This window comes from Marmota marmota, unplaced genomic scaffold (genome assembly GCF_001458135.2).
Source record: "Marmota marmota marmota unplaced genomic scaffold, marMar, whole genome shotgun sequence".
Classification (NCBI taxonomy): domain Eukaryota; kingdom Metazoa; phylum Chordata; class Mammalia; order Rodentia; family Sciuridae; genus Marmota; species Marmota marmota.
Genome location: NW_026000019.1, coordinates 18521013 through 18534556, shown reverse-complemented (window position 1 = coordinate 18534556; position 13544 = coordinate 18521013). Strand labels below are relative to the sequence as shown.

At 40.2% G+C, this 13544-nt stretch overlaps 1 protein-coding gene across 2 annotated transcripts in view; it reads right to left on the bottom strand.

Moving 5' to 3' along the window:
- Ankrd45 (ankyrin repeat domain 45) overlaps window positions 1-13544 on the bottom strand; it is a 30265-nt gene that overhangs the window by 16473 nt on the left and 248 nt on the right. For both annotated transcript variants that reach the window (XM_015492061.2, XM_048810023.1), the window contains exon 2: window positions 7656-7995. In XM_015492061.2, coding sequence (XP_015347547.1) covers window positions 7656-7980 — 325 coding nt within the window. In that variant the 5' untranslated portion in view covers window positions 7981-7995. The remainder of the gene's footprint in view (window positions 1-7655; window positions 7996-13544) is intronic.

Below are 13544 nucleotides of genomic sequence, written 5' to 3'. Positions count from 1 at the left end.
CTAGATATCAAATCAGAGACTCTGCGTCTGATAGAAGAAAAAGTTGGCTCCGATCTACATATTGTAGGGTCGGGCTCCAAATTCCTTAATAGGACACCCATAGCACAAAAGTTGATAACAAGAATCAACAAATGGGACTTACTTAAACTGAAAAGTATTTTCTATTTTTTAACATAGTTTTTAAAAAATCAAATGCTGGGTGTGGTGGTGCATGCCTGTAATCCCAGTGGCTCAGGAGGCTGAGACAAGAGGATCGCGAGTTCAAAGCCAGCCTCAGCAAAAGTGAGGCACTAAGCAACTCAGTGAGACTCATATCTAAATAAAATACAAAATGGGGCTGGGGATATGGCTCTGTGGTAAAGTGCCCCTGAGTTCAATCCCTGGTACCAAAAAAAAAAAAAAAAGCAAGCAAGATTTCTAAACAGAGGCTTTTACCAGGTAGTAGGCAGGTTGTGAGAGACTTGAATTAAATAGGTGAAGTGGCAAATGATTTTACAAGGATTTGCAACTTTTACATGTTTTATCCCTTCTTGGAATGGTCTGTTTTCTAGAAAGAAACACACAGATCCTCATAGGGCATTAACCTATCACTTTCCCAAGAGACAGAAAACATCTAATTGAGATTATTTAAGAAAACATCCAGATAAGAAAGCGGTTTTCCTGAAGTTCTCCTGTAACATCAGCCATGAGCACTGGATTCCAGGAGGAGAATGCTGGGAACCCCCATAGGAAGCAAGGGGCCATGCTGGACCTGGGAAGCATTCGGATTGAGTCTGGGAGGAGAAAAACCTCTTTGTGGAAGATTACTGGAAAGCAGAGTAAATTGAGAGGCAGTTCGTGGTAGAGCAAAAGACCAGAGAGGAGCAGGGAACTTCTCCCCTGTGCAGAGATTGCTCTCCTTTAAACTCATGCTGATCCTGTGGCCTGGGCATCAGGTACCAGTGTTGTTCTCAGCTACAAAGGAGGAAAGGGAAGCCCAGAGCGGATGAGCACTTTCATATATAAATTAATGAGCTCCCAAGGAGGAGATCAAATCCAGAACAATCAGGAGCTAGTAGCGGGCCGTGCAGCAAACGATTCACCCGATTAGTTCACATCTCACAGCCTGCCCACCTCCAGCAGTACCAGACTATGTGAATTCCCCAACCACGCTGCTGCTCACTGCCAGGACTTCACAATGCAGTTCTTCTGCCTGGAACGGTAGTTATAGTCCTAGAATAAAATGAATGTTCATTTTATGTTTGCATAGTATTACGCCAATATTTTACAAAACTGGGCTTGGAATGCTCTTCTAATTAGCATAACTAATACAGTCATTCTGTTAGCATTATAAATCATCAGATAAAATTAATAATAAAATGAAGGTTTAATGAAACAAACACACTGTAAAGTGAATAAAATGTTTAACCATGGCAATTATAAATGAAACATTGGTTGATTTTTTTTTCAAGTATGTCAGTAGTATCACCAGGATATTTTTATACAAAATTTTTCAGCCACCGAAATTTTTATGACTCAATAAGAAGAATAATGAGAAGGTTGTTAATACTAAGACCAAACACTTTCCTTCAAATTATCTTAAAGTTATCCCATCACCACCAACTTGAAAACAGAAATGTGTCTCTTTGAACAGCTTTCTGCATTTCAGTTAGTGCTACAACCTTTTTATTTTTGAGAGTAAGCTCTCTCCCCACCAAAAATTACAGGTTTATATTTATCATTTTTACTTTCTTCACATACAAAAGAAAATTCCATTACATCTTCTCAACCAATTTCAAAACTGTAGGATTCACATTAAATTTTTTATAACCAATTTTGCAACATCACAACGTGGACCATCTAATTTTGTAGACCTCAACTTGCTTTCTGTAAACATTGAGTAATTAAATCACTGATACTGTTCTCAACCCATAAATGATTGAAATCTCTTATTTTTAAAATGCCATTGTCAGGCTGGGGCTGTGGCTCAGTGGTAGAGTGCTCGCCTAGCATGTGTGAGGCACTGGGTTCAAGCTGAGCTCAGCACGGCATAAAAATAAAGGCATTGTGTCCACCTAAAACTAAAAAAAAAAAAAAATCTAAATAAATAAAATACCATTGTCACAACAAAAAATGATAACTGTGGATACAGTCTGAGTTTCCCCAAGGGTTCGTGTGATGGAAGCGTGGTCCCCCGGTGTGGTAATATAAGAGGTGGTAGGACCTTTAAGAGGAAGAACCTAGTGGGTGCTGGTTGGGCCACTGCCGGTGCTGTTGTTGGAAGGGACTAAGAGACCTCCACAAGACTCTGAATTCGTTCTCATGAGAGGGTTGTACAAAAAGATCAGGTCAGGCCCCTACTCTGCCTTCCAGTCTCACCTTGTGGTCTCTCCCTCTCATACGTGCTCCCACCATGATGCCATCCAGCATGATTTCTGCCTAAAGTTGGAAGTCTTCCATCAGCTGAATGGTTCGGGCCACGCTGAGCCAATGCTGGCACCACCTCATTGAGCCTCCAAAACTAAATAAGCTAAATAAACTCGTCTTTTTATAAATTACCCAGCCTCTGGTATTTTGCTACAGCAATGGAAAATGGACTAATACACAATGTGAGTTAATACAAATGTCAATTATCTAGACTTAACCATTCCTCTGTGTATACATACTTCAACACTCATGTTGTACATGATAAATATATATATTTTATCTGACAATTGAAATAAATCAATCAATAATACGATCATATCTGTTTTCTTAGAGACCACTATTTTGGTTTCTTAAAATGGTAGGTTAGGGGCTGGGGTTATGGCTCAGCTGCAGAGTGCTCCCCTAGCATGTGTGAGGCCCTGGGTTCAATTCTCAGCACCACATGAAAATATATAAAAAATAAAATAAAGATATTCTTTCCAACTACAACTAAAAAAAGTAAATATTTTAAAAAATGGTAGGTGAGCATTCCAGAATAGCAGAAATACTGGAATGCTAGTACCTGATCATGCGATCGCTGCTGCTTGCCCTGCCCCATCTCTCCCCTCTCCTTCACTGCTAGGTAAACTCTTAGACCTTCTTCAAGATTCAACATAAACATTTCCCCTCTATGAAACCTTCCCTGAACGTTCCCAACGCTCCCAGGTAAAGCTGGCTAATCTCGGCCCTGAAATACCGCTGGCCCTTATCCTACCATGTGTCGTCATTTGTTTACATTTCTGTTTCTTGCCCAACCACAAACTCACCAAATGGCAATGGGGTTGGATTTGGTGACCAAAGCCTCGCCAGGACCAGACAGAGCTCCATGTCAATGAACTGAGTGATGTGAGGGCCCGTCCTCGGCTCAGTCACAAAACAAGCCACTTCCAAATAGGCTGAAAGCTGGCAATACACAGAGCTGAGACCAAAAACAGTTTCATATTCCTCTCTCTGGATCAAAACATCCAACTCTCCAAAATTAATATCTAAAGGAAAGGATATCCTGAATGCAAACATGATTCATCGCTAATCTTGAAAATGATTTTCCTTCTTTTATTTCTGAGTACCATCCACAAATAAACGGCACATATCTTCTCACTTTACAGAGACCCATACACTGCAATCTTCACCCCAAAGTCTTTTAATTCTGGAAGATGATTTCTTATGCCCCAACAGAGCTCTAGCATTCTAGATTCTGGTTGAGTGTATTCCACTGCTATCCCTGAATAACCACAGTCTTTCCTTAATTCACAGAAACTATAATAGTACAAATGTTCTCAATTTTAATTTCTTTCCCTTGAAATATTTTTCTTATGCTGAGTAGCACTTCAAAGTGACATAAAAATTAAACAAATAATGAACGTTATGTTCATAAATAGAAAAAAAATGGAGAGTGATATTAGCAGGATGGCTGAACAGAATAGCTTATCACTCATCCACTGCCACAAAAAAGACCACAACAAAGATAAACATGTATATTCTGGCCAGAGGGACCGAGGAAGTTCACTAGAGAATAGCTAGGAAGTGGCAGGATCCCTGTGGGATGCAAAACCCAAGGGAACACCATAGAGAGGAGAGCAAGACACCCCGTCTCTCCTCTCCTGTCTGAATTCTGGATTGACTTGGCCAAGATGGACTTCAAGCTAGAGACCCCCAACAGTCCCTGTTGCTGCAGCAGATGATCACACAGGAGACTTCTCAGCCCCCACAGGCCCCAAATACAGTTTGGAGAACTTCCCAGAGTTCACATGGATGTATTGCCACAAAGGGAGCCCACACTGTAAATGCCTCCGACACCCTGCATGAGCTAAACTGCTATGGTTGGCACCATCCTGAAACTCAACCTACTTCTAGAGGATACCCTGTCTTAGAGGTTAGTGTCCACAGTGTATCTCCATTCCCAAGACTTGGCTGTCATTCTCCCGAGTACACAGCCACAGCACCATGACCCGGCCAAAGCACAGGCCTGGGAGAAAGACCAAGACCCAGATTTTCAAACCCACATTATACCCCAAACCCCAGAGAATTGGCAGATTTGCACAAAGGTGAAACTAACATGGCTGGTGGCCCATGTGCACCCACACTCAATGCAACAGCCAGCCAAAAGTCAGCCCTGTCACACCAAGGAGCCTGTCAACACAGCCAGCCAAGGTGCAGCACCTGTGCATACAAGAATCCAGTCCACCATTTAGCCAAACAGGTTAGCTAAACTGCAGTGGCCCTGCATCTCCAAACCCAGCCTGGCAGCAAGGTGGACAGCAGCACACCCACCATAAAGCCAACAGCCCACGGCATTTGCAAACACCCACAAACGGCCCAGCAGCCAGCCCCGTACCAAATCTCCCCCACAAAATACAGTGTCATACCACCCTGGTTACAAACACTCACAGCACAGGCCACTGATGCTACTGCAGACATCACTACCAGGACTGCAGCTGAACGAATCCATGCCATGGATCCATCCACAATCAAAGCTGATACACCCTACCCTCTGTTCACAAGAAAAGGCCTCTCCCTATGGGGGAAAAGACAAAATCATCCATTAAACTGGAAAAAGGAACTATTGCACTAGACGTGTAGATACCATTGTGAGAGACAGAAGAAACATAGAAAAGCAAGGAAAGTACCACCACCAAGGACATACTAATTCTCCAGCAACAGACTCCAAAGAAAAGGAAATTTATAAAGTGCCCAAGAGGGAATTCAAAATAATAATCTTAAGGAAGTTCAGAAAATATAAGATCATACAGACAAAAAATTCAATAAAATCAGAAAGAAACTCATGATCTGAATTAAAAGTTCAACAAAAAGATAAATATAAAAAAAGAACCAAGCAGATATTTTGCATCTGGGATAGTCAATGAATGAAATGAAAAAATATATATATACAACTGAAAGCAAAAAAATAAAAAATAAAAACAGATCAGATGAAGCAGAAATAATTTCTGAACTTGAAGTCAAGTATTTTGATGAAAAATTTAGAAGAAGGAATAAAGAACGAAAAAGAGTGAGGAAAGCTCACAGAATCTATGAGATACCAATAAAGGAACCAATCCACAAGATGGTGGCCTGAGGCAGGAGAGACAAAGAAAGGCATAAAAAGTGCATGGAAAGAAATGGTAGCTGAAAAAGAAAGAAAGAGTAGTTTAACACTTCCCAAGACAGATCCATGAAGCAAAGAAACCCCCATTAAACTCAACCCAAAAGGCCCTCTTCAGGGCACATGATAATTAAGCTGTTAAAAGCTAAAGTCAGAAAGAGAAAACAGTCACTTACAAGGGAATTCCCGTTAGACTAACAGCAGACTTTTTAGTAGGAACCTGGCAGCACAGGAGAGAATGGAACGATATATTCAGAGCCCTGAAAGAAGAAAAACTGCCAGCCAAGAATTCTATACCCAGCAAAGCTATCCTTCAGAAACGAAAAAGAACATCTTTATCAGAGAAGCAGAAATTGAACGAATTCATCACCACTAAACTGGCCTTATAAGAAATTCTTAAGGAGTGTTCCATCCCATCATGAAAACAAGTGAAAATACAAAGCTCATTGACAGGGAAAACATCCAAATGACAAGAGAGAGGACTCAAACCTTTTATCACTACACAAAACCACAAAGGTTTACAATAAGCCACGCATGGTAACATACACCTGTCATCCCACAGCTCAGGAGGCTGAGCCAGGAGCATGCAAGTTCAAAGCCAGCCTCAGTAATTATCGAGGCCCTAAGCAACTTAGCAAGACCCTGTCTCAAAATAAAATGTAAAAAAAGGGCTGGGGATCCGGCTCAGTGATTAAGACCCCTGGGTTCAATCCCTGGTACAAAAAAAGAAAATTAGTAGATCTTACCTTTACATTTGGAATTTGGTGGCGACATAAGGGCAAAAGAGACAGACTTGGATTGCTTATTCAATTTCTTTAATAACCATTGATCTAGTCAAGAATTCTATTTTTTCCTTGAATCAATTTTGATAATCAATGTTTTTGGAAATATATCCATTTCATCCAAGTTTTCAAGTGCATTGTCACAAAGTTGGTTATAATAGTTTCTAATTATTTTTTTAATCTTAGGCTTTTATCTGTTCATATTCCATGTTTTCAATTCCAAATACAAATTGTGTTCTCTCTATCTTGCTTGATCGATATTATCGCTGAGCCAGATTTTGGCTCCTTATTTCCAGTGTCATTATTCCCCCTACTGCTTTGTTCCTTTCATTTCCTTTGGTTACTCACTTGGTCTTTGTGCTGGGGACTGGGCCCAGGGCCTTTGCATGCCAGGCCAGTGATCCACCACTGAGCCCCTTCCCGGCCCTCAGGGTTGGTTTTTTTTTTTTCCTTCTAACTTCTTGAGTTAGATGCTTTCCTTATTGATCTTAACTGTTTCCTACAGTTTAATATATGCATTCAACTAGAATTTTAATACATAGTGATCCTATCATCACTTAAAGATTTCTTAATTTCCATGATATCTTCCGTGACCAACAGGTTATTTAAAGTGTTTGTTTCCAAAATTATGGTTATCTTTTGTTACATTTTCTAAGTTTATTTTGCGATGGCCAGAGACCACAGACTGCATGCTATAGATTTTGTGATACTGCTGAGATGTCCCTTATGACTCAACATATGATCAGTTTTTTCAATGTTCCACGTGAGTGGGGAGAGAATATATAATCCTTATTCACTGGAGATGATTGTTTTCTTTCATTTTCCACCAAGACCATGTATCATATTTGTTATCAGAAAAAAAAATTACTGAATTAAAAGAGATAATCCAATAATGACTGCTAAAAGTTAATAAATTTTCAAAGAGAAAACAGTAATACTATTGGGCATTTACAATATATCATTTCACTATGGGCCACGCACAGTGATATTTTTGTATTTATTAGCTAAGTTAAATCCTCAGAACACCCTATAAGAAAAATACAACTATTATCCTCATTTCTGAGATGAAGAAATAGAAATGAAAAAGCTTAGGTAATTTGCTAAGCCACAGAGATAATAAATAGTGAAGTCTGTGTTCTTAAAATACTATGCAACACGATATCAACACCGATATATTTACAGGTATACACCATACACCTGTTCACATACCTGCATGCATATATGTAAAGTATACATCAGGCCCATCAAAATTATCTAACCTTAAAGACAGTACCTGGCATCTTTAGGTAGTCATAAGGAATACTGACGAGAGAGAAAAGACAAAATACCTCCAGTGGTTTTCTCGTTCAGATTCACACCATACTTTGCCAAGGCTCTAATGACGTCATTTTGCCCAGCCATGCAAGCTGCGTACAACAGATTTCTCCCAACGATGTCTTCTTCCAAGAGTAGCTCCATGGCATGGTCATGATGAGGATCTTTAGGGTCCTCGAAAATCCTACGCAAGCCTTCTATGTCCCCTGTGAGAAGAGGCCGCAGGAGAGGGTTCTCAAGGCTCGCTGCCTTTGATTGTTGGGATTCTTCATCTTCTTCTGGCTGTGAGAAGACAGATTTTTCTGAACTCTCTGGCTCTAAGTGTCCTTCTGGCTCCATTAACTCCAAAAATACCTAAACAAAAAAATGGTAATGATAAGGAATAGAGATTCCAAACCCATCAGTATTTATTTATTCACTTATTTAATCAATTAGAAAATGGGGTGAAAATACTTAATCACTTGAAAACAATTATAAAATTGGATATTTTGGCTATCCAACCAATAAAGCTTATTGTGCATCTATAATGAGTAAATTCATTAAGTGTATACTAAAATGCTAATGTATGATATAGCAGAGGTCAAAGATCAAAGTGAGCTGAGTTCCTTGGGAAAAGATTGACAGAGAAGGCTGAAGAGGCCTACTGGCCTAAACAAGGGCCTCTCTTGGGGAGAAGTGAGATATGTAACTGATCATTAGAACAAACTTATCAATAGGATAAGACCATATTTGATTGGCTCCTGTGTTCTGACCCTCCAGAGCGCCCTGGTTCCTGCTCATTTCCAGCCCTCCCCACCCCCCCACCCCCGTGAAGGGCAGCCCCTGGAATGGGACTCAGACTCAGACTCCTGGTTGTCCTCCCAGGGTGTAATCTCCCCTTATTCAGGGATAGAATTCATGAGACCGTAACGAACGCAAACCTCACAATCAGCTCAGGTTATCCTGAGGGGTGGTCTGGTGGGCACCCAGGGTCTGGGGTTTGTTCATCTATCAATGAAGGGGTCAGTTTGAGTGCTTAGGAATTTGAGCTCTTGGGTCAGAGTCTGTGCTCCGAATCTGGGAGGATTTACTCCAAGGAAGGTCAGTGCCCTCAGAGGCCATCACTTTACTATGAGACACCTCCTTCCTGCCTACAATTAGCACAGGAAAGCATCTGTCTTGGGAGATGAAAGCTGTCAGTGCATGGCTTTCTATTTTACTCCCTTTTTCTCAGACCACATTATTTTGGGGATTTTTCATTTTCCATACCTATTAGAATTTCACCTACTTTTCTTGTAACCAGGCTTTTTTAAAACCAGCCTTTGTTGTGGAATAGAACTATCTCCCAGTCTCTCTTACAACATGGTGTGGTCACAGGTGCAAGTGGTAGACAATAATATGGAAGCAGATATGCAGGATGTAACTTCTAGGAGAGCATGATCCCTTCTCACTGGATTATAGGCATGATGGCTGAAGCCTGCACAACTAATTTAGACCATGAGGTGAATATCCTGTCCAAATACAAATATGTTATTTTTACATTGCTTATATTATTTCTATTAGATATATAGTATATATTATTTGTTTTAATCATGCATGCAAATATGTAACTTCTATTAATGGAGTCACTTTTGGGGGTTTGCTTTATTTTTTCCTTAGTACTGGGAATTGAGTTCATGGGTGCTCTACCACTGAGGTACATCTCTAGCCCTTTCTATTTTTATTTTGATTCAGGATCTTGCTAAATTGCTCAGACTGGCTTCAAACTTGTGATCCTCCTTCCTCAGCCTCCTGAGTCACTGGGATTACACGTGTACACTACTGCACCCAGCTCCAAATAATTTATTGTTCATCAGCTATTACTGTTTTGCCCTGGGTACATTGCATGAATGAGTATATTTACATACATATTTTAAACAAAATAATATTTCTCTTTACTACATGTGACATATTGGTTTTATTTTTATTTTTTTAATTTTAATATTTATTTTTAATATTTGGCGGACACATCTTTGTCTGTATGTGGTGCTGAGGATTGAACCCGGGCCGCACGCATGCCAGGTGAGCGCGCTACCACTTGAGCCACATCCCCAGCCCAGTTTTATTTTTTTTTAAGGCTGGATATCACCTACTAAATTGATTTCTTAATCTAGTAAATGTTTGCAATCCACAGTGTGAAAAAAATTAGTCTTGAATATCCTAAGAAACCAATAGGAAGGAAACTAACAGCAGTGCTTAAGGATAATAGCTTGAGTGACAAATGTCACAACATAACCAGGACGGTACCACATACTGGTAATTTTTAATGGCATCCACCTCCACTCTCCAACATGTCCGTAACTACCAGACATTAAATGATCTGGTCACACTATTAATAGCAGCTGTGACCGTCCAAAACATTTCTGCAGCAGATCTCTATTTTCAAACCTTTGACAAGAGAGGCAGGAAGTGTCTGGAATGCCTTTCCTTGCTGGCCCAGCCAGGGCCCAGACATGAGACCATAAAGACACCAGAAACTCTATTTGAACCTCAGAGGCACTCCTGCTACTGGGCCTAGAAGAGCTTTTGATCTCTTCCATTCCAACTAACCAAATCCAATCTAGGCCAACCATAAAACCACCTTCTTCCCTGGGCTGCTCTCTTAAAACACCCTGGCCTCTCTCCTCTGCACTCCAAAGGCTGTTATATAGAGTCTATACCACGCAACTTATCAAATATAGTCTTATACTATTTTTAAGTTGTTTCAAGTATGTAAAGACAACCCACTTAGATTGCTGGGGACAGGAATGAAGCCTCATATCTCTTTTCTGTCACAATTCTTGATAAGTATTTATGTTCAGTAATTTCCTCCCTCCCAGATGGTACTGGAGACTGAACCCAGGGCAAGATGAGGTCTCACTAAATTGCTGAGGCTGGCCTCAAACTTGTGATCCTCCTGTCTCAATCTCCCAAGTCGCTGAGATTACAGGCATGCTCCACCACACCTGGCTGTATTTGGTAATTATTAAAAGTAAGGTTTGCAATTCCCAATACTTTTCTTCAGACAAAAAGACTCAAAGCTCCTTTTGGTATACCCTTCAATAGAGCTCAATCTCCGTATCAGCCCAGAACCAACAAGATCAGGACAAGTGGTTCTCAAATTGTATGATCTCAGGGCTTTAAACAGTCTTAAAAATTGAGAACCCCCAAGGAATTTTTGTTTATGTGGGTTATATTTATCGATATTTACCATGTTAGAAGTAAAAACTGAAAAATCCTTAAGTACTTATTAATTCATCCTAAAACAATTTTATGTAAACATAAAAATATATAGTTTATAAAAAGCAACTATATTTTCCAAAGCAAATAGAGCAGTGAGCAGAGCCGCACCATTTTACAGTTTTGCAAATCTCCTTAACATTGGGCTTAGTAGAAGACGCGGATCACCAAGTCTGCTCTGCACTGAGACTGAGACGGGCGGTGCTGTAATGCTACTGGACATCCATCACCCTTGGAGAGCCACATACACACGTGAGTGATGTGCAAAGGCTGGAAATGTCTCACTGGTGAACACTTCTTATGAAAAAAGTTGTACTGGTGGACTTCCTGAAAATGCCTTGGGATCCCCAGGGATTCAAGACCACTGGACCAGGGACAACCCTCAACCCATTGCAGTCTATGGTCAACCCCTTAGGACCAGAAGAATGTCCCTTTTTTTTTTCTTTTTTCTTCTTTCAGGGCTCTGAATATATCGTTCCATTCTCTCCTGTGCTGCCAGGTTCCTACTAAAAAGTCTGCTGTTAGTCTAACGGGAATTCCCTTGTAAGTGACTGTTTTCTCTTTCTGACTTNTTTTTTTTTTTTTTTTTTTTTTTTTTTTTTTTTTTTTTTTTTGTATTTTGAAATATTTGCATAGGCTTTACTGGATTTTGAAGCATTTCAAATTTCTGATTTGGGGATTAATAAATCTTTTTTATTTATTCATACACACACACTCACACACACACACACTCACACACACACACACACACACATTGTATTGGTTCTGGAAAACATCAACTAATACAAAAAAAAACTTGTATTGGCTATGCATTGGCTAGTGTGACCATAACAGTTCCCCAATATTGTTCTGTGATTAGTGGTGATACTAATGAAAGTGGTTTTTTAAAAATATTATAGCATGACATATGCTAACATTTGGAAAACTGATATAACTAAGTGAACCATTATTTTATAAAATCTGATTTACTCTTCACCATTTTCCATGATGTCACAAAATCAGGAACAGGTAAAAGATCCAATATAAGACAAGCCAGGAATGGTGGTACACACCTATAGTCCCAACTACTAGGGAGGCTGATGCAGGAGGATCTTATGAGCCCAGGCAACCTAGCCAGACCTCATGGCTTAAAACACAAAGATAAGACAGAGAAATAGGTTTTAATGAAACACAGTATGAAAATCTCATTGCTAGAGCTTCAGATTCCACATTGCAACTAGCTTTAATAAACTACCACTTTTCAAGTTTCTGTGCAATCAAATGAAGAACATGCACAATTATCTGAAAATACTATTTAAAAAAAATATTCCTTTTTCCAACTATATCATATGAGAAGGAATTTTCCTTATATATTTCAACTAAAGCAACATATTGCAACAAATGACTAGAGAAGCAAAAAGAAAACCCTGTGCTCTATGAGACCAGGAATTTAAGACATCTGCACTTGTGTAAAACAATGCCACTTTCTTGTTAAATTTTTTAGAAGTCATTTTTTGTGTGAGAAATGCACAATTTATGTTATCATATGAGTTTATTTATTGTTTTTAAAAGAATAATTTTTAAGATTCTCAGTTCAATTTCTAATTTGTACTATATCTCTAATATTGATGATAGATAGAACCCACAAAAGGAAAGCTCTTAGAGATCACTAATATTTAAGAGTATAGTGGAGTCCCGAGACCAAAATGTTTGAGGGAAGGCTGTGTAGAAAATACTCCAACCAGGGCTGAAGGGAGTCACAGCAGTAGCTTGGTGCAGCCTGAGAGCCACCAATGAACCACAGGTTGTATCTAACCAAGAGCACCATCAAGGCAAGAAACACCAACTGACTAAGAGAGCGGCCCCAGAGACGGCATATGGCTGCCACTTCTCCAGCACCCATATATATACCCAGAGCACCATCTCAAGGAGGATCAGAGACGTTATCTAAGAACCTAAGCATTTGAACCTAAGAAATTAAACACCAGTTTAGATTGAGCTAAACTTTAAAACCAATTGGACATTTAAATTCTTTCTGTCCAAATACTGAATAAGAAACTAGAGGAGTAATAGACAAAAGTAAATTTCTTTGCCCACCCAAGAAATAATATGTAACAAAATTGCAACCCTGCTACATATAACAGGTTTCATAGAGAATATGAGCATTGGAGGGGACAGAGAAGGAACTACAAAGGCATAACGGCAAATCTTAATCCTGATTATTAATGAGGCAACTTTTCTGAAATGAGGCAACAACGCGGGCCTCAATGACTGCCTGGGGGGCAGCAAGTGCAGCACCTTTTCCTTCCACCTACACGCTCTGCAGCCTTTTGAGACTGCTGAGGCCCCACAATAGGAAATCACAGAGGTCAGGCCCTCACAGTCTCTAGGGAAGACTCCAGTACATGAGCAGCGACCGCAGACGCGGGACGGAAAGCCAAGCGCGATGGAGGGAGAAGAGGACGGACTTCCACACCAGCCGGGTGGAGAGGTCCCGGCGCGCCTCCCCGGAGAGGGGCTGCGGAGTGGAGGGAGGAATCCGGGGCTCGGCAAAAACAAAGGGGCAGGAGGCGACGGGCGGTCTGAAGTTGTAGACCCCGAAGGGTCGTTCAAGACAATTGAATTCTTTCTTTAAAAAAAGAAATAGAAAAAGTCTCCCGTTGTGGTCTCCCCGGACCCCGAGCCGC